At 40.2% G+C, this 26,754-nt stretch overlaps 2 protein-coding genes across 13 annotated transcripts in view; one reads left to right on the top strand and one right to left on the bottom strand.

Annotated features, from left to right (window-relative positions):
- fancm (FA complementation group M) overlaps positions 1-4,403 on the bottom strand; it is a 58,005-nt gene extending 53,602 nt beyond the window's left edge. For all 8 annotated transcript variants that reach the window (XM_051722786.1, XM_051722788.1, XM_051722787.1 and 5 more), the window contains exons 1-4: positions 3,628-4,403; positions 1,150-1,322; positions 986-1,063; positions 721-879 (exon numbers count right to left, since the gene is read on the bottom strand). In XM_051722786.1, the coding sequence (XP_051578746.1) occupies positions 721-879; positions 986-1,063; positions 1,150-1,322; positions 3,628-4,162 (945 nt within the window). In that variant the 5' untranslated portion in view covers positions 4,163-4,403. The remainder of the gene's footprint in view (positions 1-720; positions 880-985; positions 1,064-1,149; positions 1,323-3,627) is intronic.
- The window catches only part of LOC127455180 (kelch-like protein 28), an 82,770-nt gene that overhangs the window by 47,838 nt on the left and 8,178 nt on the right, over positions 1-26,754 (top strand). The window contains exons 1-3 of one of the 5 annotated variants that reach the window (XM_051722846.1): positions 22,442-22,744; positions 22,995-23,218; positions 26,432-26,692. In XM_051722846.1, coding sequence (XP_051578806.1) covers positions 23,183-23,218; positions 26,432-26,692 — 297 coding nt within the window. In that variant the 5' untranslated portion in view covers positions 22,442-22,744; positions 22,995-23,182. Of the gene's footprint in view, positions 1-22,441; positions 22,745-22,872; positions 23,219-24,294; positions 26,693-26,754 lie in introns of those variants that run through there. The other 4 variants (XM_051722845.1, XM_051722848.1, XM_051722847.1 and 1 more) reach the window with 4 other exon arrangements.

Below are 26,754 nucleotides of genomic sequence, written 5' to 3'. Positions count from 1 at the left end.
AAGAGCTAATGATTAATCGTTGCAATAATCACCAAATAGTCGAATAATCGTTCTAATAATCGTAAGATTAGTCGATTATCAAAATAATCGTTAGTTGCAGCCCTACTCCAGACTCAAGCTTCATAATAACAGTGAAATAGCACATTGTGTTTTATTCAGTACAGTTGTATGTAGAGTAGCAATATTCACAGATAGCAGAGGTATTCGGCTGAACTCGGTGGTGAAGCGGCTCAGACTATGAGCACAGGTCAGGGGCTGTTCAATCAGATGAAACACAAGGATCTCGAGACACACATTTCCAAGTTAAACATCTTTCCTGACAAAGCATTTAAACAACTCATTGCTTTATCTGAGAAACGCTTATAAGAGAGAAAGACGCAACCATCCGAACCGAACACTTTTGCAACCATCCATTTGTTTTTCTATGACGAATGTCTTTGTTTTGCTTTGATTTTGTTTATTCAGTGTCTTTTATAAAAATAAAAAAAAAATGAATGAATGAATATAATATCTTAAAATAGAAAATCATCTCAATATTTGGTAACAGGTAACTGAGGGCAGTGTATCCAATAAGAACTGTATTCCTTACTTCCAAATATTTCTTCCTCAAAATCAAATCAAACACACAGTCAGTGTCAGTGCAGGTGTTTGTGTGACGCGAGATGCTGTATTACACCAGCAGAGAGCAGCGTGTCTGCAGTCAGGTTTGATGCGTCTTACCTGCAGGTATCGTGTCTGATACTGAGTGAGTGACTCTCCTAATGGGACGATGATCTTCTCCACACTCCTCTGATGAACATGGGACTTCACGTCTGGACTATCTTCAGAGCGCAGCTCAATGTGAGAGATCAACAGGTTAGAGATCACCTGCTGTACTGCCTGTGCACACACACACGCACACACACAATCAGTAAAAAAAGACACAATACAATCTCTGGGTCAGAAAGGGTCGTCAGCTGCTCCAGATCACACTGAAGCTTCTCACCTTGACGTCTCCTCCAGGTGTGGCACTGAGAGCCAGAACACGAAACTGCTGCGTCTGATTCCTCAACTCACGAACCACCTGAACAATCACAACCAATCACAACAAACTCACAACCAATCAGCATAAGAGCTGGCATGTTCCGTCAGTATGTTTCTGGAGTGTACCTGACAGTATGCGTGATTTCCTGTGGCTTTGTGAGCTTCATCGATCACCACACACTTGACTTGAGCTGCTGGACAGGTGTTTCGTGACAGATCGTTCACCATCACCTGTGGAGTCAAGAAGAACACACGCTTGGATCTCCACAGCTCTCTTCTCTGCTGTGCTGCTGTCGTTCCTACAGGAAACACAAAGTACAAACATCATCTGGAGATTCACAGGCTTTTGACAGACTTTTAGACCAATGCATTTCAAGTCACTCATGATTACTGGATAAATCATTTCATTAAGATTACATTCACAAAGAACAATTTCAAGCTGATGAAAAGAACAGTTCAACTATGCGTGTAAAAGTCGACATTTCAGAGAATATTTGAGCTGTTGTTTTCAGTTAAAAGTGGATGGGGAGCAGCGGTTGTCAGGCTCAAGAAAAGGACTTCTGAAGTAAGGTTTCTCAATGTGCGTTGTTCTTATGTGTTCTTGTGTCAGGGATGCAAACTCATGAGCGGTTCAAGGTGTTACAGATGTATATTTTCAGTTCATTTGTTTTTGTTGCATTTAAAGCTTTTTTAAGTGTTTAGGCTTAACATGCGTGGACGTTGTGTTTTCGCTTTGCATAATTTAAAAGAATAAAAACTGACTGAATACTGTTCACAAGATTTAGACTGTCATTTAAGGGTTAAACTTCTGCCGCACCGAGTCACGTGACACAACAACATGATGTTGATTTCCTTGAAGTGCTTCTACAGATGCAGCACCAACAAAAGAACCTCTGGTAAGAAATCTCTTTACGGTTGTAAAGAGGAGAGTCTCTAGTTTTGTTTGATATGCCGCTTTAAATAATTCATTTACGCGTCAGCACGCTGATAAACACGATGTCTACATATGTGGATTTTGGGACATTATTTACTCAGAAGAAAAAACATGTCAGAGTGTCTAAAAAAACATGATCAACTCTAACACATCTGTGGGTCATTTCGCTTCATTTTAATATACATTTTGTTATCTTTTATTTTGTGTTATCACTGTACAATACAGTTCTATTCATTAATATTAATAAATGCATTCCTATATTTACTGTGTATTATCACATTGAGAATAAATGAGTTCATACAAAAACTGAAAAATGTGTCTTTCAGAGGCTTTATATGGAGTTAGGATGAAAATAAGGTGCATTTCAAACTGTTCTGAGACCAGTGCAGACAGACAGCACACTGGAGGTTAAGTCATTCACTAAATAGGGAGCAAGGGAGCATCCTATAGCTCTCTATGCAGTTAAGTGCATTCACTCCTAAAATCTGATCAAAAGTTCAGTTTCAGGCTGCAGATGATGTTTGGATCACTCAACATGTTTGACAGACATGTGACAATGATAATCAGTACATAGATTCACAATTTATAATGTATCATTTTATTTTAACATGGTTGACAGTGATTGGATGATGCTGGACATTACTTTAAATCTGAATTAATTATGATAATTTCTGATGTCTCAAAAACATGAATAATCAACACTCCTGGAAACATCATAAACTATCTGATGAAAATAATCTAACTTTCTATAGTTTGGTATTATTTAAAATTTCACAACATAGTCCTGCTGTCCACATATGAGGACATTGATTTTTAGGAAAACTATTTGCTCTTGAAATTTTCTTTTTTTTTTTTGCTTGTTTATTAGGTGCTACTAGTTACAAATGAAAATGGGAAATGGAAAATGCACACAGCAGTCACGCTCGGGTCTCAGGAGGATAAACTAACCCTTTCAAGTGATTTTAATAAGGAAAATGCTGAAAAAAATGACCAAACAATTTGGACAAATTAGCTTCAGAAAAGATGACTTGTGTACTCATTCAACATCATCGAGGTTACTAAATCTAAACGTCACAGCAAACCTCAAAACACGCATAGATGCGCGAGTTAATTCTTTCAGTGTCGCCAGAGGAAAACTGTCTTCACAAGAATGCAAAACTGTGTTTTTTAGCATTGAGCAAGAACTGTAGGAATAGCTCTGAGTGAAGAACAGACCCACATTTAAAGGGACAGTTCACCCAAAAATTCATTTATTCACCCTCATGCCACCCCAGATGTGTGTGACTTTCTTCTGCAGAACACACATGAAGATTTTTAGAAGAATATTTCATCTCTGTAGGTCCAAACAATGCAAATGAATGGTGACCAGAACTTTGAAGCTACAAAAAGCACATAAAAGCAGCATAAAAATAATCCATAATCTGCCTTTATGTGCTTTTTGGAGCTTCAAAGTTCTGGTCACCATTCACTTGCGTTGTATGGACCTGCAGAGCTGAAATATTCTTCTAAAAATCTTCATTTGTGTTCTGCAGAAGAAAGTCATACACTTTGATTTGTTATGCGAGTTATCTCTGTGTATGTGAGAGTGAGAGAGAGTGTGTGTGTGTGTGTGTGAGATGTGTGTGTGTGTGTGTGTGTGTGTGTGTGTGTGTGAGTGAGTTGACAGTGACCTGTGAGTTCGGCCATGTGTTCCTGTGGGATCCCCATCACTCTGTAACACGCCTCTATCTGCTGGGACACCAGAGGTTTAGTAGGAGCCATGAAGATGATCTTCCCTGCGGGGAACCAGCGGTAGTAATTATACATGAGCACCGAGGCGATGAAGGTCTTGCCCAGACCGGTGGGGAGACACACCAGCGTGTTCTGCAGCAGAGCCGCCTCAGAGATCCGCAGCTGGTACTCTCTCACCGGGTAGTTCGTAGGGTAAATCCACACCTGCCCTGCGGAGGGGTCGAAGCCGGACGTGACGTCATCGCCCTGCAGGGACCTCTCTGCCTCATAAACAGCCACGAGCATCAGATCATCATCATCGTCTTCATCTTCAGTGTGCTTATAGACCGCTGCTGTCTCACCTCTCTGTTCACACCTGTCTGTCGCTCTGACACTCTTTCCCTGAGAAGTTTTTGTTGAGGTAGTTTTTCTCTGGTCTGTGTGAGAGACGCTGCAGCCCCACGACTCGAATAAAGTCCTCTGATTGTTGCTCATTTTACCATCATACGTAAATTACGATTAATCAACGACTGTGAATCCTGTCAGACTCACATCACACAAACTGACGCTCTTTCTGTTCTATAACGACACGGCAGCGCCCAAATCAAACATACCTCTGTGTGTTATTAATGTCACAGAAGCTCGTAATTTTATCAGACGTGTTAATATTTGTATGTTTTAACCGAAAGTAAACAAGAGAGACGCGCGAAGCGGCTGATCAAATGTGGCGCGTGAAGCTGACGTCAGTGAGAGCAGTCAAACTGCGCAGACGCAGGAGGTTTGTTAAAGCAGAGCTTTGGGCGGTACTAGCGAGGAGACAAGAGGCCGTTCTTTTTGAATGGATGTCTATGGAGGAGATGCTGAATAAACTGCTTTTTTGAGGAAATAGTTAATCACTTAATGAATTGATCACCACTCTGCCAATTTTCAACATGTTTTACACTAAATAATCCTTTTGAAGTGAACAGTGTGTGGAGTTTACTACGATAAAATTGCTGTTTTTATAAGGGAAGTCACAGACGATTTCACGACAGGTAGTTGTCAGTTTACGGCTCTCTCCATTCATTTGTATGGTATCCGCAAACAGTGACTTACTGTCGTAACACGCTACTTGACAGTTTACGCTCTCTCTAATGGTAAAAGCGCGAAGGGTGTAATCTATGTATAGAAGATCTCTGTTATTTCATTGATTATTGACTAAAAACACATCATCCAACATGCAATTTTGTAATTAGGTCTATTTCCCAAAAATAACTTCCATATAGTGTCGTATTGGGAGAACTTTGTTCATTTTGATATGAAAAAAGTGTGGACGCTGCCTCTTACATAGCGCGGCTGTGAGCAGTGCCACAGTTACTGGAGCGACTGAGCAGATGCCACAAGAGAGGAAGAACCTTCTGCTCCACCAGCTGCGGTCGGCAGGGGTGAAGCTCCGTCACCAACTCTGAGAGAGAGAGAGAGAGAGAGAGAGAGAGAGAGAGAGAGAGAGAGAGAGAGAGAGAGAGAGAGAGAGAGAGAGAGAGAGAGAGAGAGAGAGAGAGAGAGAGAGATTAAACGTCATTAGGTCACATCTCTTCTTTAAACACTTTTAGTTGCTGTGGTTCATCCTGAATAATCAGACGGGACTCTTGGACTCACCTGCAACTTTCTCAATGAGATCGAGCTTTGCTTTCCCGCTCAGATATTGAGCCTTTGAGCAGAAGGGCTGCAGGAGAAGACTGTTGTCTGAAACATACAGTGAAGTGTGTGAGCGATCTAAACACAGTTAAAGTCGCTTTCAGACACACAAGGACTCACCTATGTTATCGATGAGCGCTTGAACGGCTGCCAGCGCCGCAGTGTAGATGGCGTTATTTTTGGAGTTGAGGTGATTGTCCACTATCGCAGGTATGATGATGTTAAGCACTTGAGTCACGTGATCTTTCAGTAAACTGATGATCTTCTGTAACGCCTCCAGCACTCGCAGGTTCACTTTACTGTTCGATTCCTGCAGACGAGCTTTCAGCGCGTCAAACACCTGCAGAAGATCATGACATCATCAACACTGACTTCAGAAAGACTCTCAATACAGCACATGAATCATCCGAACTGCTTTTAGGAAACCTTGGAGCTCAACAGCTTTTGGTCACTGAATAATTGAATTGTTTGGAAAAGAGCAGCATGAACATTCTGCTAAACATCTCCTTTCATGTCAAACAGATTTGGAATGACACAAATGATTAGGGTGAACTATTCCTTTCATGTCCTACAAACACAAGCCACTCATTTGTTTTGTTCAAACAAGTTTTATAAACATTTGAGAATGAGGTCACATGTTCCAGCAGCATCGATTTGAAGTGACCGAGCGTTGACGTTCTTCAGATATGGGTGAGTTACCGGGAACATGCTGCTGATGACCAGAGACAGGTTCTGCTCGCAGTCACACACCAGCTGATCGATGCCCTTCATTCTCTCTCTGAAGTCCTTTGAGTTGAGCAGATCCTTCAACTGTTTGATGTAGTCGCTTCTGTCTGTGAAACTGTGAACGGCTTTAATCAGCGACTGACCACAATCCCTGCAGAACACATCAGAGTGTCAGAACACAGTTACATGAACGTCAGATGAATAGAGAGTGATGTGTGCGCCCGACCTGTTGGTCACGAGAGGTTCACGAGTGAGGGACGAGGTGCGCATGAGTCCACTGCCCGGGAGAGACCTCCTGCCGCATGCTGACGGGACGTCCTGAGGAATCTCACCCAAACCCTGAAACACACACAGCGATCCCAGATTAATATTAAACACTGTGAGCAGAATGATGAAGTAATCACTGGATTTGACACAGTTTGCCCAGGTAGTTATTTAAAATGTTTAAAAGGTACTGAGAGTTTGTTTGAGGCACTTAGTTGAAAGTCAGCTTGATATTAGAGCTGACTGCAACAGATTTTTTTCAATTCGATTCCAATTCAGAAGCTCTCAATTTGAGTTGATTCCAATTGAAATGGGAATATTTCAGTTATAACGTCCGTTTGCTTACATTCAAAAGGAATTCTCTCTCAGCTAATGTTGTTAATTATACAGGGGACCTATAACTTAATATAAATATTCACTTTATTTTATAATTATTTTATCATCATTTTGGTCACATTTGAGCTCTTTAAAAATGCATTGATTCCATCGTCTTGAAATTGCATATTTTATATTTTATATTTTATATATATTTTTTGTTTATTGTTTACATGTATAATTTGTACTGTTTACAAGTATCTACATTGATTTAAAGAACAAGTGTGAAAACAGTACTGTCTCTTTAACAGGGATGCAAACTCATGATGGGGCAAAAAAGGTGAGACAATCACTGGTCCACGATCATGTTTTCCGGAGATATGTTTTTAAAGAATAAACTAAAAGTACTAATTCCAGCTTTTACACAATTACTTAAGTGTGGCTTGCTTCTGTTTCATACATTTGTTTAGTTTAATTTACTGATTAATTCAGGGACCACTTCTAGAGATGCCAATAAGTGGTCAGCACAGGATTTTAGACAAGTGGGTGAAACGCTGTAAGGGCCCTGTGCTTTCCTTATCCTTTGTTTTCGAAAGATGCGCCTCACATCATCTTCACAGATCTTAAGTGCAGGTTGAGTAGCAGGAGGGGGGAGGAGGGGGGTTGCAGGAGGTGTTGGTGTTTGTGTGAAGTGAAGGTCAGAGTGGGTGTGGGGTGTGAGATTGGGCTTTTCAAATCTACAGTAAAACACATTCAGGTCGTCAGCCAGTTGTTGATTCCCTACAGAGTTGGGTGATGGTGTCTTGTAGTTGGTAATGTCTTTTAGGCCTCTCCACACTGATGCAGGGTCATTAGCAGAAAACTTGTTTTTCAGCTTCTCAGAGTAACTTTTTTAGCCGCTCTAATCTCTTTTTTCAGTGTGTTCCTGGCCTGATTGTAGAAGATTTCATCCCCACTTCTGTAAGCATCCTCTTTGGCCTGACGAAGCTGCCTGAGTTCCGCTGTAAACCATGGTTTGTCGTTGTTAAATGTTAAATAAGTCCTAGTAGGAATGCACATATCCTCACAGAAACTGATATATGATGTAACAGTATCTGTGAGCTCGTCCAGGTGTGTGGCTGCAGCCTCAAAAACACTTCAATCAGTGCAGTCAAAACAGGCTTGTAGTTCCAGCTCTGCTTCATTGGTCCATCTTTTTACAGTCCTTACTACAGGCTTAGCAGATTTTAATTTCTGTCTGTAGGTTGGAAGAAGATGAACCAGACAGTGATCAGAGAGCCCCAAAGCTGCTCTAGGAACAGAGCGATATGCATCCTTTATTGTTGTGTAGCAGTGATCCAGTATATTTCTGTCTCTGGTGGGGCATGTAATGTGATGTTTGTATTTGGGCAGTTCACGTGTGAGATTTGCTTTGTTAAAATCCCCAAGAATATGAAGATATGAATGATACGAGGAGATATGAAGAGATACAAGGAGATACAAGGAGATATGAAGAGATACGAGAAGAACCGAGGAGATACGAGGAGATATGAAGAGATACGAGGAGATATGAAGAGATGCGAGGAGATACGAGGAGATATGAAGAGATGCGAGGAGATATGAGGAGATATGAAGAGATACAAGGAGATACAATGAGACACGAGAAGAACCGAGGAGATACGAGGAGATATGAAGAGATACGAGGAGATTCGAGGAGATATGAAGAGATACAAGGAGATACGAGGAGATATGAAGAGATGCGAGGAGATTCGAGGAGATATGAAGAGATACAAGGAGATACGAGGAGATATGAAGAGATGCGAGGAGATTCGAGGAGATATGAAGAGATACGAGGAGATATGAGGAGATATGAAGAGATACAAGGAGATACAATGAGACACGAGAAGAACCGAGGAGATACGAGGAGATATGAAGAGATACGAGGAGATTCGACGAGATATGAAGAGATACGAGGAGATTCGAGGAGATATGAAGAGATACGAGGAGATATGAGGAGATATGAAGAGATACGAGGAGATATGAAGAGATACGAGGAGATACGAGGAGATGTGAGGAGATATGAAGAGATACAAGGAGATAGGAGGAGATATGAAGAGATACGAGGAGATTCGAGGAGATACGAGGAGATATGAGGAGATTCGAGGAGATATGAAGAGATACAAGGAGATACGAGGCGATATGAGGAGATACGAGGAGATACGAGGAGATATGAGGAGATACGAGGAGATATGAAGAGATACGAGGAGATCCGAGGAGATATGAAGAGATACGAGGAGAAATGAGGAGATACGGGGAGATATGAAGAGATACGAGGAGATACGAGGAGATATGAAGAGATACAAGGAGATACGAGGAGATACGAGAAGATATGAAAAAATACGAGGAAATCCGAAGAGATGTGAGGAGTTAAAATGAGATAAGAGGACATACAAGGAGATACAAGGAGACACGAGGAGATTCAAGGAGATATAAGAAGAATCGAGGAGATATGAAGAGATATGAGGAGATGTGAGAAGACAAGATGTGATTTGAGGAGATAAAGAATATATGAGGAGAGATGAGGAGTTCTCAAGAAATTTGAGGAGATATGAGGAGCTACGAGGAGATATGAAAAGATAAGAGGAGATGTGTGGAGATTTTGTGAGGGTGTGGGAGATGATGATGCTTTCTACTGTATAAACTTCAATGAATGTTTCAGTGGCTGTAGATAAAAGTGCGCGTTAAATAAAAGAATGTAAATGATGACTCACCTCCTTAATCAATGCAACACACACATCATGAGATCTGCTCTGAAGAACATCAGGATGATTCTGAGCTAAACTCAGCAGGAAGTTCAATCCTTCAATCTTCTTCTCCCTTCATCAATAGAAAACAGACCAGAGAAAAAGATGAGACCGTATTTGACTGAAGTGTACTGCGGGGCTCAAACTTTTAACTGGATTCTGGGTTCCAGTCGGTCTGGATTCATCTGACAGCGAACAGTTTAAGTCACGTCTGTAAATAAAGGTAGAACAGAAACTGTGAGCAATTTAGTGATAACACACTACTGAGTGATCACTAGTGTTGACCTTTCACCTTTAACACAGCCCACATCATCATTGAGCACGTGTGTCAGACAGATTCTCATTGGCTTTTGAGCAGCTGATGTTTCCTGTTGCTCTTTACGACGCTGATGCATCTTATCACGAGCAAACTTAGACAGCTTCACCCGCTCCTGTAACACAAACACATCAGAGAGTGTTAAAGGGGTCATATCATATATTTCATTGTATTTAATTTTACACACAGTCTGCATATGAGCGGTTCTGTTTGTGTTACCAGTGTGTTGTCCGGTTCAGTGCTGTCATCAGAGTCCATGTGTCCGCGGGTGAACGCGTGGCCGTACACTGCTGACGGCGACTCACAGGGGGTTTTATTGGCCTGTTCAGGGGACGCTGTCACACTGGGGCAACTGGGCAGAACGGCAGAACCAAACACTCCTGCAGTGACACAACATGAACACGACACATGAAAGCTGCAGTGTTTTCATTCTAACTGCAGTGACTGAACGAATGAACTGACCTCGTCCGATCACTCCCTCTGATATGTCACGAGCGCTGCACGACTTTGACATGTGCTGCTGAGACCCTACAGAACACCAAACAGTATGATCATGTGACAGCATTACATCATGAGACAATCAAACAACATGAGACCCATAAATACTCACACTTTTTATCACTGAATACTCTAACATCTGATCTATACTTTTGAAACAGTGAGTATTTTAATGTTTACAGATTGTCCCCATTGACTTCCATTGTAAGTGTGTCACTGGAACACAGATTTGTGGTTTTATTAAAGAAAAGGAGGGACGAGTCGAAATAAATGTTTGTGCTAATCAACATTATGCCACAAATGCTGTCGATTGAGCTTAAAGGGATTGTTCACTTAAAAATGAAAATTCTCTCATCACTAAATACGCTTACATGAACACCAGAAAGCGGCGTATTGCGAGAAAGCAGCGTTCCCGTTTACATGCAATGTATAAGCGGCGTACTCTTTACTCCTGTATACTTTCGGCTTGGTCAGCAAGCAGCTTTCTCCAGAGCAATGTAATTTCCCTGAAACATGGTTTCCGAGGAACACTTCACTATTTTATTCTCTGTTGCTTCACTTTATTTCCAAATATTCCAGAGTTGTTGCTGTGTTTGTTTCCTTACCTTTCAATCATGACCTGCAGCACAATTGCGCTTCAATAGTGGGGTTTTCCTCTTACGTAAAACTCTGGGATTCCCCCGGTGTACTTGAGTGCATATACATGAATGTGAGGGACCGTCAATTTTTACAGTGTTGTTTATAAATGGATACAGTTTATAGTGTGCTTTTCCCACTGTACTCCCAGAAATGTTTTGTTTATTTGTTGTTGCGTACCATCCTATGACATTTGTTATTCGGTCTGTTCCACACACGTGCGCACTCTTAGAACGCCGAATATGTGTTTACATAACCACATAAGCAGCTTTCTCTGGGAGAAACCAAGGTGTGTTAAACCACTCTCTCTTAATCCCTTAAACGGTATAAGGAAATCGGTGTTCTCATTTACATGATGTTTCAGAACGCCGCTTTCTGCAAAAACTTTGGAATAAACCGCTTTCTTAAGAGCATGTAAGCGTGGTCATTTACTCACCCTCATGCCATTCCATATGTGTATGACTTTCTTTCTTCAGCAGAACACATTTGAAGAAAACTAAAAGAACATCTAAGATCAGTAGGTCCTTAAAATGCAAGTGGATGGTGATCAGACCTTTGAAGCTCCAAAAAGAACAGACAGTCAGCATAAACATCATCCATACGACTCCACTGGTTAAATGAATGCGAATGACTTAATAGTTAAAAAGTACTTAAGTATTGATCTTTTTTGCACCAAAAGCAATCATTCCATTTTAGAAGACATTAATTTAATTGTCTGTGATTTTTGGAGCTTCAAAGGTCGGATCACCATCCACTTGCATTTTAAGGACCTACTGAGCTGAGATGTTTTTTTATTTTTCTTCAAATGTGTTCTGCTGAAGAAAGAAAGTCAGACACACCTGAGATGGGGGAGGGGAGTAAATGATCAAATAATTTTTGGATGAACTATCCTGTGGCGAGCAGGGTGGGGCCGAGCAGCGTCTGGGCAGAGCGAGGCTGGGAAGATAAGTGGTGAATGAGTTCCAGCTGTGTGCCACACCGGTCTCGCGTTCCAGTGAGGGGCGGCGGGAGTATTTAAGGAGAGGAGACTGCGGCAGACACAAAGAGAGAGTCAAACGGACCTGTGTGTGTTTGTGTTTATGTATTGAACGTAAAAGCCAACAATGTTTGTAACAGTGAAAAGTGTGTGTGTTAATAAATGTCTACGTGTTTGTTAAGCCAGTCCCAGTTTCCTCCTTGCCCATGCATTCCTTGAATTGTTAAATATCCCTTTAAACTGAATTGAACCCAGAATATTCCTGTAAGAAATACATCACATTACAGAAGGGTTGTGACAGATGTGAATAATGCTCATTCTGAACTTTAAAAAAGACTGTTTGGTCAAATTTATGACAGAAGGTGGAGTGTTTTAATAACAGCAAACTGCAGCACTCACCTTTAGCAGGTCTGATCGCGCGGAGCGGCTCGTGGCCAGACGTTCTGATCGGAGGTGATGATGTCATTTCTCTGTGTCTCTCCTCGTCCTGATCGAACGGTCTGTTTAAGTAAGCGATTTTGACCCACCACACTCACCTGTATCCTGCTGCCGTAGAACACACACACAACACTCCAGTATATATGAAGTTATGCTCTTATGATTAAACACATGTGATTCATGCATGTACCTGAAGCGCTGAAGTCGACTGCAGATGGTGTTGTATATCGTCCTGAAGGTACTCATGTCATATGAGGTTTTGCAGCAGAACTCTCAAGGCTACAGTCGTTAATGAAACCACACATTCAAACACTGTTCAGCATCAGTTAGATCATGTTGATCTGAGCGTACACACACCTGTTCTTGTTGTGGTTGGGTGTCGGAGGCGTGTACAGACTGCTCAGACCGCTCTCACTCAGAGGACTGGTGACGGACGGAGATGTTTGATCTGGAGAATCTGGAACCTGTTCAAGTTTCACTGCAGAATCTGGACTGTCTGGATCCGGTTCAGACCCGCTCACACTGACTTTAGCCCGCTTCTTAGCTGCGCTGTTATGCAGCGAGCGCAAAGAGTTCAACATCTGAAACACAACACAGAGATGATGTCATCCACTGCTCACATCAGCACATGCGATAAACACCACACCAGGTGAGTCTCACCTCCTCCCTGTCAAGCGGCTCATCCTCCGTGTCAGACAAGTCCAGCTGCAGGTGTCTGTCTGTGTGCTTGTGGAGGTCAGGAGGTCGCGGCGAGATGGGTGACACGGGTCTTGCTGTGTTTCTGCTCTGATGGACAAGTGAACACCGACTCATCCGAGAGGAACGAGGAGGAAGAGGAGATCGTTTACTGGAGCTCACGTCACCTGAGACAACAACAGGCAAGATGAGATAAATAAAAACAATGGTTTGATTTATACTGTAAGCAAGTTATTGAAGCCACTAATGCCTCATTAAAATCCTGTGTTGATGTTTTTCATATACAAAGTTTGGGCGGGACATATTGATTTGTTTTTTAATTGCCAAAAGCCTTTAGTTTACATCATCACAGCCATGATTGACTACTGAATATGGTATCAGGGGGAGGGGCATTCTCGTTCTAGAGAGCATTTGATCGGACAAAATTCTGAGTAGTGTAATATGAGTCATCTGTATTTTTGTTTCATTTTCCTGGAAGAGAAAGACTGTATTTTATATACAGTGCATTCAGAAAGTATTCAGACCCCTTCATTTATTTCACATTTTGTTATGTTGCAGCCTTATGCTAAAATGCTTTAAATTATTATATTTTCACATCAATCTACACTCCATACCCCATAATGACAAAGCACAAAACAGATTTTTGATAAATTTACAAATTCATGAAAAAGAAAAAACTGAAATATCACACTGGCATAAGTATTCAGACCCTTTGCTATGACACTTGAGATTTAGCTCAGGTGCATCCTATTTCTCTGGATCATCTTTGAGATGTTTCTACACTTTGATTGGAGTCCACCTGTGGCAAATTCAATTGATTGGACATGATTTGGAAAGGCACACACCTGTTTATATAAGATCTTACAGCTGAAAATGCATATCAGAGCAAAAACCAAGCCATGAGGTCAAAGGAACTACCTGCAGCGCTCAGAGACAGGATTGTGTCGAGGCACCGATCTGGGGAAGGCTACAAAAACATTTCAGCTGCATTGAAGGTTCCCAAGAGCACAGTGGCCTCCATAATTCTTAAATGGAAGAAGTTTGGAACAAACAAGACTCTTCCTAGACCCGGCCGCCTGGCCAAACTGAGCAATCGGAGGAGAAGGGCCTTGGTCAGAGAGGTGACCAATAACCCGATGGTCACTCTGGTTCTCCAGAGATCATGTGTGGAGATGGGAGAAACTTGCAGAAGGACAATCATCACTGCAACACTCCACCGATCTGGGCTTTATGGCAGAGTGGCCAGACGGAAACCCCTCCTCAGTGCAAGACACATAAAAAACACCTAAAGGACTCTCAGACTGTGAGAAACAAGATTCTCTGGTCTGATGAAATGAAGATTGAACTGTTTAGCCTCAATTCCAAGCGTCATGTCTGGAGGAAACCAGGCACCGCTCATCACCTGCACAATACCATCCCAACGGTGAAGCATGGTGGTGGTAAAAAATAATAATTTAAAGCATTTTAGCATAAGGCTGCAACATAACAAAATGTGAAAATAAAAATTAAGGGGTCTGAATACTTTCTGAATGCACTGTATACTTAAAGTGAATTTTGTCAACATTTAGAAGTACACTAGCATCTGGATGACCTCAAAGCTACACACATGGACTAAATGAAACAAAACTTTCATGTCGTCTTTATCAGTCTCACAGATAAACACATCTAAGCATATTTAATGCATTTAGTTCTCAAATCAATGATGTCTCTCTTGCGATGAGGACTGATGTCATGTTTGTTCGGCCACATGTTGGACATAGACAGCTACGAGTCGGCGTGATTTCTGCGAGGTAACGTCGGGGTCAGCAAACTTCCTGTCAGAGGGTACGAGGGCAGCAGGAAATACCCTGGAGGAGTCGAGTTTGAGGAGAGGGAGAACATTCGCTCCACATTGGGGTTACACAACACCAAACGACTCGACTTGGGCAAACCTGCAGAAGACAATACAACACTAAACATATAAACTACAGCTTTACACGCCTTTGTGTCCTTAAGAATCTAACAAAAAGAAAGTACACTGAATATCACGCTTTAATCATAATTCATCATGGTTTAGCACCTCAGCTGCTTTCAGAAGCAAAGAAAGGTTAAATGAAACGCATTGAACGGTTGTTTTGCTTTTAACACATAGAATCTTTATATTAGGGATGCACCAATATGAACATTTTTGTCCGATACTGATTTTAACAAAAAAACTAAAGGACGATACCGATATTTTGCCACTTACCTTATTTTGTCATCAGATCACTGTTTTATTTAGGAATGCTTAAAAAATGTACAAAGAGGAACAAAATCTTTTTGACTGTTCTAACAATAAATAATTTCCACTGACCATTGAATCTGTTGAACACATGACAGGCTTTTAACATTTTAAAGATAACCACAATGGAATATACATACAAGATAAAAAAAGAAACAAAAAAGAAAGAAAGACTAAATATTTTTTATGAAAAAATCTATATAGTATTTTGTACTTCGAAAACATTTTTCCACTTCTGTTTTGCAGTTTAAAACGCAGCCTTTTAAGGTTTAGTAACAGCACAAATCATATCGTGATTTCAATCTTAATTCAATCAATTATACAACATTAATGGATATCATACCGATATCTCAAAGTCAAAGTCTGCTGTTTTCAAAGTGTTTTAGATGGTTTTCTTCATCATGTGGCCTATAAGTGCCGCTTTCACAACTGTCAGGTCCATTTATGGCATGTTCTTACGTTAATGCGGAAAATAAGACTGAACAAAAATGAAGTATTACATGTTTTATGAGTGCCAACCCTTCTACATATTGTGGCTTTTATTATTTCTGGATTGTGGATATAAATCAGAGTTTTTACAAAGTGTGTTACTAATTAATTATAAATAAACCATCGGTTTTTCATATCTGCATTTTCATGCTTATAACCAATATGCCATGGTTTTGATTTGGTCAATAATTGGCCGATAAATAATAATAAAAAAATAATACAAAAATAGTAACAGTCATGGTGTGAAAAAGCACAGAGAGAGAACAACTATTAACGGCAGTTTACATGTCAGGGATTAGTGCCCCATTGCAAAAAGCACCTTAAGTGTAATTTTCCCTTAGGATCACCCTAAAGTTGTTGGAGGTATTTCAGCGAGTATTGACGCTGACTATCACCCCTGGAGTCACGAGTTCGAATCCAGGGCGTGCTGAGTGACTCCAGCCAGGTCTCCTAAGCAACCAAATTGGCCCGGTTGCTAGGGAGGGTAGAGTCACATGGGGTAACCTCCTCGTGGTCATGATTAGTGGTTCTCACTCTCAATGGGGCGTGTGGTAAGTTGTGTGTGGATCGTGGAGAGTAGCGTGAGTCTCCACATGCTGTGAGTCTCCGCGGTGTCATGCACAACGAGTCACGTGATAAGATGCGCGGATTGACGGTCTCAGAAGCAGAGGCGACTGAGACTTGTCCTCCACCACCCGGATTGAGGTGAGTAACCACGCCACCACGAGGACCTACTAAGTAGTGGGAATTGGGCATTCCAAATTGGGAGAAAAGGGGATAAAAAAATAACATAAAACAGATCACCCTAAAGTTTCCTTTAAACTTATAATTATTTTTACATAATTGCGCCCTTAAAAATCGTTAAATGTTGCATAAAGACCCTTAAAGTAAATCTTAAGGTTAGGAAAACTAAACTTGTGTATGTTAAGAGTTGCAAGGTTTCTAAAAAAGAAGAAATGTCGAAGTTTATAGAACCAGTTGAAGAGTATAGTGTGCCAAGGCAAATTTTTCACACTAGGGAGAATCTTAGCGATGGAAATTATTACAGGAGTACAGATTTGATCGTCACGTAATATGTGAAATTGTAACTAGCTCGAGGGCGATCTAATAGGAACATACACATACCCAGAAATGTGCCTAGTGTTTTCTGCTCTCTGCATCTTTCTAAAATGTACGAATGGATGCATTTAAATCCATAAATTTAAACTTAGCCATTTCATACCGCAAGTTCATTTGCGAAATATCGTGAATATTTAAATACTGTATATACTACAGCCCTACTGACCACCAGTACTATTCTTCATTTGGGATGGTAATCCATTCTCTACACAGTTATACAAGCATCTTAACATCTTGCACCTCTAATCAACCCCCTTACCTGGCACACACAGTCATTCAAATTCAAAGGTGTCTTCCTCAAGAGGGCACTTTCCGGTTTTGTGCCGAATTTTGACTCCCTATATCCTTATGTTTAGAAGTAGGTGTAAGAATGGGCTTAAGCAGTAGGGACCAATGATGGTTAGGGTTAGGGGTGGGCTTTAGGGATAAGGGCCAATCAGATAGCAGGGTGTCAGACTCTGGCAGGGAGTCAAATTTCGGCACAACACTGGCCGTAAAAGCAGAATTCTCCACTAACTGGTCCACATGCAATACTCAAGACATTTTTTTTACTTACACAGGAGAGATTTAACGGTTTACCTTTCCTAAGAGAAGAGTTTAAGGGAGGGGAAATCATGCTTTAAGTGATATACTTAAGGGAAAAACTTAAGGTGTTTTACGCAACCGGGCTTAGATCTACTAGAACAATGACAACTCTTTAGGAATTTACTTAATAAATAATATGCATTTTGCAAATTGCATGCTTAATGTTTGTATTATGTTGTAACTTCTGTTGTATAAAGAAATAGTGCTATCATTCATATAACTATGCATGATAAAATAAGCGTGTTGTTCTAGAAACAGGGACAGTTCACATGATACATATGATGTCACCTTTCTCAGACTCTGCATGATTGGCTGTTTTGAAAATGTCTGGATCCAAGTCTAAACTTCCACTGCGGTGCTGTCGACCCAAAGAGCGCCGCGATCTGCCTGGAGACTGAAGATATTCTGAAGAACTTGTGCGGATCAGAAGACGTTTCCCACTCATCAGCATCACAGAGAGAGAATCAAACACAGAAGATAACAACAGAAAGAGAGAATGTTCTTACTGTGTTTAGCAGCAGTGTCCTGACTCATTCTAACAGATGTTGACAGATCTTCACTGCACACCTGCACACATAAACACACTGTCAACATGAGTCAAAAGTGACCATCATCACACACTCATCATCAAACAGTCATGTTTGCAGGTCAGAGATCAGCAGTTTATGGCCTCAAACACTGAGGTGATTAAAAATGTTAATTATTATTAAAGAAATAAAGCTGGGTAAAAAACAAGAACAATATCTCTAACTCTCTGTGACTACATTTGTAGAAAGTGACTCAGATGTTCATGTCTGGTGTTGACTGTTGTGGTTTTAATGTAGAATTGACAGAAATTTCCTCTCTTGTGTTTGAATGAATAATGTCCGTCTGTCTGTCTGTCTGTCTGTCTGTCTGTCTGTCTGCTGTTCGAGTGTCAAATCACAGCTGTGCTAAAGAGATATAACAAACATACTGTATGTCTCTCTCTCTCACTCTTTCTCTCTCTGTCTCACTCTGTCTCACTCTCGCTGTCTCTCTCTCACTCTCTCTGTCTCTCTCTCTGTCTCTCTTGCTCTCTCTCTCTCTCTCTCTCTCTCTCTGTCTCACTCTCTCTGTCTCTCTCTCTGTCTCACTCTCTCTCTCTGTCTCCCTCTCTCTCTCTCTCTCTCTCTCTCTCTCTCTCTGTCTCACTCTCTCTCTCAAATCCTCATGAGCTGCCTGAAAACATTCATGTATTCATGTCGGGTGACGTTACGTGAATCACCCAGAGTTTTCAGAGTCACAGAAATGATCTCCTTGTAATATCTGTCCACGTTGTAGTCGAGTTTCTCGATCAGCAGGTTTATAACCTGTAAAGTGCCATTCAAAACCTTGAAGTTGTTATCATCCAGAAGTTTCCGTGGGAAGTGGATGAATTCCACAATACTGCTTGAGGACACCTGGTTCGGGTCCAGCTCCAGGAGGATGTTCTTCAGCTCCTCTACCCCATTGGTGCGGTTCTGATAGTTCTGGTGGTCCAGGAGCTGTTCGTGTAACTCCTGAGGTATTAATCCATAAATCATCATAGATTGTGCTGCTCAGAGTGATGGTACTGATGTATGGAGATGTGTCATGTTGATGAGGGATGTAAAGTCATCACATGATCGGATTGTGATGTACATGTGTGACAGCAGCTACAGACCTGCAGAAGAAGATTCACAGAGACAGAGAACATCAGATCTGTGCTGGATATCTATATTGTACTGAGCATGTATAAAGTTGATCCACGGCAGTGGTTCCCAACCCTGTTCCTGAAGGCCCCCCAACACTACACATATTGGATACCTCCATAATCAAACACACCTGATTCAACTCATTCGCTCTTTAGTGGAGACTCCATGACCTGAACTGGGTGTGTCAGAAAAGGGAGATATACAAAATGTGCCTCCAGGAACAGGGTTGGGAACCACTGATCTACAGGATGTCACGTTCAGGAACAGATGAACCCAGGCATAGACCAGAGTGCAAACAAAAATACTTTTATTAATGAAAAACCACAAAGCTGGGTACAAAAATATGGATGCCCGGACTACAGCCAACTTGGCTGGGAAAACAAAAGACCAAAAGTGCCACTATGTTTAATTGCTCATTTCTTAAAAATGCATAAAGTCATTTGCATGATTTTTGGCGTACTTCTACAACATTTTGTAAACAGAAAATGACATCACTGTGACATCATCATGAGCAACAGTTTGCTACAAATAAACAAATAAGTCAATCATTTGCCCCCACCCCAAAAAAAAACAGGGCCACATGGTGAAAGAGAAGCACTTAAGTTTGCTTCCACTGAAAAATGATTGACTTATTTATTTATTTGTAGCAAACTGTTGCTCATGATGATGTCACGGTGATGTCATTTTGTTGTTTACAAAAAGTCATAGAAGTACGGCAAAATCGTGCAAACGCTTTTATGCATTTTTAAGATATGAGCAATCAAACATAGTGGCCAGTTTTATGTTTTTGGAATATACTGTGTACGCATCCTGTTTTATATGTATATGTTTTCTAATTTTACTGTATTTATATGTTATACAGTATATGCTGTACACTCCGAGTATTATAGTACTAATTGTCTGCCTGATTATCTAAAGGGTTCCCGCCCTTTTTGACCAATGAATTTCCATGACTTTATCCACGACCTTTCCAGGTGTTTAAAATGACTGGAAATATCAAAAAAAGGACATTCACTATCGTCAGTTTTACTCAATCATCCCATGTTCATATTACTCAAACAATCCATGTAACCAAGGGAATTAACTGAGTTGATTCAACTAAAATAAGCGTATTGTCAGCTTTACTCAATTCATTTGTGTTGGGAGAACATGAATATTTTTTGTTGTTTGGTTAACTTTGCATGGGACTCAACCGGGAGAGTTAATGTTAGAAATTAAGTGTTATTTAATGTGTCTGTGCAAAATGAATATAAATGTGGAGACTTGTTAGTGTTAAATGTTTTATGTTGAGATTTAGAAGAATATTCTGTTATGTTGTATTTTGGGGGGTTAACATTAGAGGTAAACCAATACAGGGGCATAGCACCACATTTTGGGCCCCTGGCACAGAACTATTTTAGGGCCCTCTGACCAGTTTGGGTTTGTGGTGAAGATGATATCCAGTATAAACATTTTAGGTGGATATTTAACAGTGCTAATTCATAACTTTTTATATTCAAATGCAAATATTATTTGGATCAAGAAATACATTATAAAAAAATATACAAAGCTTACTAACAAAATAAATTATACATGCATAAATGTATGAGTTTTCATGTTGGCAAAGTCACCATAACATTTGTGAAATGAGGAATGTGCCAATTGTTCAGTCTATCGACACATTTCTGCTCTCAGGTAGTTTAAGTCTTAACTTGCTGACTGATATTTTGGTTATAAAGTCCATTTATTTTAACTCTAAATGACTAAATTACATCATTCATTTTCATATAAAATAAGCACATTTTATCTTCACTTCAATCATCTTCAATCAATCTTCACTTTTTTGTCAAATTGTAGCATTTTTTTAAACCACTTGTGTTGAAGTGTCAGATTTTGCAGTGATGCTCTAATATGCGGTCAAACTTGACCATGCTGTTACAGTCAAATCTGACTGTGTTACAAAGAAAAGACAGAGTAATTATTGTGTTACTCGTCATTTATTTCAAACATCAAACATTCAAATTCTTCAGACTTCGACCTGTGTGGTATATTTGGTATATATAGACAGGTTTGTCTACACTTGTGAGGGCCAAATGTCCTCATCAGTGAAAAATAAATAAAATATCAGATGATGTTGATGTTCAAATCTAGTGATGTGAACACGTTTGTGTGATGGTTAGGTATAGGTTTAGAGTTTGGAAATAGAAAATATCATTAGCCTGATATGAAATCAATGAAAGTCAATGAGAGATCACTAATACAGTCAAACAAACCTGTGTGTGTGTGTGTGTGTGTGTGTGTGTGTGTGTGTTTTCTGCATTGTGGATGTTTAGATTTTTTTATTTGACAAATAAAACAAAAATAATCTCTGTATTTTAGTGTTTCCCATTCAATTTCCTATGCCGGGTAAATTTTTACTCGAACACCACAAGTGTCGCTTTTGTTTTTCTTTTTTACGACCATTTAGACTTATCAAATCAAGACCAGATTTTGTGTGTGTGTGTGTCTGTGTGTGTGCTTTTGTGTGTGTGTGAGTTTGCGTGTGTCTGTTTGTGTGTGATTGTGTGTGTGTGTGAGTGTGTGTGTCTGTGCATGTGTTTGTGTGCATGAGTATGTGTGTGTCTGTGTTTGTGCATGTGTGCGTGAATGTGTAAGTGTGTGTGTGATTGTGTGTGTGAGAGAGTGTGTGTGCGTGTGTGTGTGTTTTTGTGTGTGTGTGAGTGAGTGTGTGTTTGTGTGTGAGTAAGTGTGTGCGTATGTGTGTGTGTGTGTGTGCGTGAGTGTGTGTTTGTGTGTGTGTGTGTGTGAGTGTGTGTTTGTGTGAGTAAGTGTGTGCGTGAGTATGTGTGTGTGTGCGTGAGTGTGTGTTTGTGTGTGTGTGTGTGAGTGTGTGTTTGTGTGTGTGTGTTTGTGTGTGTGAGTGTGTGAGTGTATGTGTGTGTTTTTGTGTGTGTGTGAGTAAGTGTGTGCGTGTGTGTGTGTGAGTGTGTGTTTGTGTAAGTGTGTGCGTGAGTATGTGTGTGTGTGTGCGTGAGTGTGTGTTTGTGTTTGTGTGTGTGAGTGTGTGTGAGTGAGTGTGTGAGTGTGTGTTTGTGTGTGAGTGAGTGTGTGAGTATGTGTGTGTGTGCGTGAGTGTGTGTTTGTGTGTGTGTGTGTGAGTGTGTGTGAGTGTGTGTGAGTGAGTGTGTGTTTGTGTGTGTGTGTGAGTGAGTGTGTGAGTGTGTGTTTGTGTGTGTGTGTGAGTGAGTGTGTGAGTGTGAGTGTGTGTGTGTGTGTGAGTGAGTGTGTGAGTGTGAGTGTGTGTTTGTGTGTGTGAGTGTAAGTGTGTGTGTATTATTGTGGCCCTCCTCTCATTCAGTCTCTATTTTAAGCTCGATCAGTGTCGCATCAGAGGGGAATATTTAATAACTCACTCACACATTATCAGCAGACTCGACTCATATTTACACAGACGGAATTTAAAAAGAAATTAAAAAGAGAAGACACTGTTTCGAGATGTTTAAAGGTTTTATTTTGCGCTGCTGGTTGATTTCCCGGAAGTGACGCATGCGCTGATTTGTGTTTGTTTTCCTGACGGTCTCGGCCGCGTTGAGCTTCAAACTGACACAAATCCACCACAAATACAGGTAAACACAAAATAAACACTCTATTACTGCACTTTACTGCATGTTAGTACATTATCAATGCGTGTTTAACACAGTGTCTGTCCTGAACTGAGCTGAATTAGCTGATGCTAATGTTTTATTCATTTCAGATTATTAATATCACTCGATTTCTGTCTGATGAAGATGATTTTAATGACTGATGAAGATGTCTGTGATTTCTAACATTGTCACCCTGACTAAATTCACCTGATGTTATTTCTGCTGTTCATAGACCTGAATGGATGCGTGTCAAAACTCAGTGAGCTGCCTAGATAGACAGTATTTCAGGGATCCAAGTCATCACTACTGAGGGCACTACTGAGGGCACTACTGAGGGCACTACTGAGGGCACTACTGAGGTCACTACTGAGGTCACACTAATGATGTCCGCAAATGCTTCTGATTGGGAAGGGATCATAAATGCAGCATGCGTTATTCCCTGAGAATACTGTGTATGTAAGCAGGTCACTAGTGTTTCAGACAGTCAGTGTGTGTATGAGAATTTAAAACATGACGTCAGATACATTATGAATATAATCAAACTGAGCTGATAATGTTTGTTGACTGTTGTGTGAAGTGTCCTGTAACTAGTTAAAGGTGGAATGATAAAGACTAGTTTGAGTTTAGTTGGTTTGGACAAATTTGGGGTGTCCTATAGTTTCAAGAATGGAACCGTGTTTACGTGGTAAAACTGCCTATGACACACAGATATGCTGAAAGTGTCTGTCTCTGATAATCAGTGCCTGCAGAATATTCCGGGTTCAATACAAGTTAAGATCAATCAACAGCATTTGTGGAATAATGTTGATTACCACAAAAATGTAATTTCGACTCGTTCCTCCTTTTCTTTATAAAAGCACATTTGTGTTCCAGTGAGACACTTCCAATGGAAGTCAATGGGATCAATAATCTGTAAACATTAAAATACTCACTGTTTCAAAAGTATAGACACAAGACATAAACAATATGTGTGTTAACATGATTTTACTGTGATAATCACTTACTAACCACATCTGTGTGACGTTATAGACAATTTTACAACTTTGTTGCCATGACAGCGTAATGCTGAAAACCCTTAAACCCTAAAATGACTGTACAAAAGATGATTTAAATAACTTTACAGCTCCAATAATACACAAGATTTAACAGAAGAATTAATGTAAGTGTTTTTATAAAATTATAAGCGTCACATTTCTACCCTTAACCCTCTAAAAATGGACCCCATTGACTTCCATTGTAAGTGTGTCACTTTATTTTCCAATGCATGTAGATATTATGACCAAAATTAAACAAGTGCTTTGAAATTTGCAGATAAATTAGAAGTGTTCCGTTTTGATAATTTACGATAAAATTGTGCTGTACATATTATTGTAATCAGTAAAAACATCAAACTCACAGACATAAATATAGCGAGTAATAGCTAAGTATATGTCTTGGACAATTATGTTAGTGTTGCTTATATGCCACGTTTTCGCTTATAACTTCAAAAAAATAAACGGAACATAAAATATCACATACATTATTTAGAGGAGGTGATTATCTTTCAAACGAGTCCACACACAAGATAATCAGATGTATAGATCATTAGATAATCCACATGAAGCACAATGTTACATATGACCACCAGGAGATGGCGCCAAATACATGATACAGACTCAATGATGACTCAAATGGCACAGAATGAAACTCATTCTGTGAAATCTCATTACTAAAATCATGTGTGCATGCTATGCAAACCTTTAGTCATTGTTGTGTTTGCATGTGTAATTAGTTCTTATGTACAATTATTATGTTTTATTTGTTTGGAGAGGCTTTTGGACACTATAATAAATTATTTTTGTAATGCTATAACTTTTAATTTGTTTGTCGTCAAAAACTTTTCTCAGATACAGTTGACATGATTGGAACAAAACAAAAGCAGTTTTTCGGAGCCACCTTATTTACACCCAGAGATATATAATGTCAAATCAGAATAATAAGAAAAAAAGTAAGTTTTTGGCTCAATTTTGTTTTGTGATTTATTTTTTTCAGCAGTTTCTTAGGCTGAGAGTCTCAGAATGTATTATGATCTATATCTTTAAAAAATGCCAAACACTTCAGCCTCCTTGTTTTGTTTTTGTTGTCGTCGAGTTATAAGCCTTTAATTTTGGGTATGCAACTGAAACAGGAAATCTTTAAAAACACCTTCAGAGCTTAATTAAAGAAAAGGAGGGACGAGTTGAAATTAATTTTTGTGTTGATCAACATTATGCCACAAATTCTGTTGAGTGATCTGAACTTGTATTGAACCCAGAATATTCCTTTAATTCTCCTCCTTTACAGAAAATGTTACTTTACCATTAGACTTGCCATGAAATCATAATTTTCACACCAGTGCAGTGTTCATGTTCAAACCGACCAACTTTTACCGCTGGTTGGACGCTAAGTGGTACTAAGGGGTAATTTTCATTAAGCTATAGCCTACACAATAATGCAAGGCAGCTTGATTTCAAACTTTGAACTTTATTTTTTATTTATTTTAACTAAAAATTCTAATGAAACTGAAAAAAAAATGAAGTGCAATTAAAGTGTTCAACTTTTTGAAAGATGGTTTTTCAACAGTGTGAAGGGCAACATCTCTTTGGCAACGAGCCGACTTCATCTCTCCATCATGGGCGACCGGTCGGGTATTTCGTTGTACGGGCAAATACCTCACTTATTATGGGTAGTTGTGGGTTTAATGTTGGTGTTTTATTACCTTTCACCCCAGGACCCAGTTTAGGTAATGACTTTGAATGTGTGTGAATACATTCGTTTTGTTCCCTCCTAGGGCTGGAACTGTGACAACAGGCGGAAAATTACTAATACAAATTAAGGTCGAAAAACTATAAGAAATAATTATAATGATGATAATAATCACTGAAATATAAATCATGGTTCGAATTGAACGTGTTTTGGTATTTTATGATTTAATCACAGATGTATAGGCTGCAGAGTTGCGTTCACAATGAACTGTTCTGTGGAAATAAAGCGAACTGAACTCAAAGCTCCTCCTGAGATGAGATATCTGAGGTCATTTGCAGCACTCGTAGATGATACTGTTCTTGCAGAAAAATTTCAGAAAACTGAAACAAAGAAAGAGTTAGAACCCTTTACATACGCATGTTGCACGAGACTGCACGCCTCCGAGCAAACAGCGCGTCAGACGTGCATAGATGGCTTTTCTGTCATCTTTTGACTTTTTACTGGGATCGGGAAAGGACCTCACGAGCCGGGACTGGAGCTCGGGTCGCCCGTGATGCATCAGCACCACGTCACAAGCGCAGCCCTCCTCATGAAATTAACTTTTAAAGGAGAAGTGTGTCATTTCTGCACCATTAGTGGCATCAAAAGGAATCGCAGAAATAATCACTGTTTTTAAACTCTCTTAACATCGTGTCCAGCCCCAAACTCAAGCCATTGGTTGAGTCGGAATTTGACGTGTCGGGCTGCTCTAACAAATGGATGAATGTTTGGAAAGCATCACAGTAATTCAAACTACCAATGGATTACTGATAGTAAACAGAGATATCAGCGTTTAAACAACAAAGACATTTTCAGATAGTCTCCACAGTCTGCAGTACACTTGGGCATGTAATATAATGTGAAATGACAATAGAGTCATAACAGAAGCTCATTTGTTTTTGTAAGATGGAGCAGACGGGGAAGTCGTACATGTTTGCCAGTCTGATGCGTCCTCACTCCGAGCAGCTCCTGCAGGGTCTGCAACTCCTGCGACAGGACCGTGAACTCTGCGACATCGTACTGCGGGTGGGAGACGCCAAGATCCACGCTCACAAAGTGGTGCTGGCCAGTATCAGCCCGTATTTTAAAGCCATGTTCACAGGGAACCTGTCCGAGAAAGAGACGTCTGAGGTGGAGTTCCAGTGTATCGATGAAGCTGCGCTCAAGGTGAGAAACGTTTATCTGAGGTTCAATGAAAAATCCACACAATATGCAAAGGTTCAGTTTTG

The sequence above is a fragment of the Myxocyprinus asiaticus genome, chromosome 17 (genome assembly GCF_019703515.2).
Source record: "Myxocyprinus asiaticus isolate MX2 ecotype Aquarium Trade chromosome 17, UBuf_Myxa_2, whole genome shotgun sequence".
In the NCBI taxonomy this organism is placed as follows: Eukaryota; Metazoa; Chordata; class Actinopteri; order Cypriniformes; family Catostomidae; genus Myxocyprinus; species Myxocyprinus asiaticus.
Note: the sequence above shows the minus strand (reverse complement) of the source record. Positions and strands in the feature narration are given on the sequence as shown.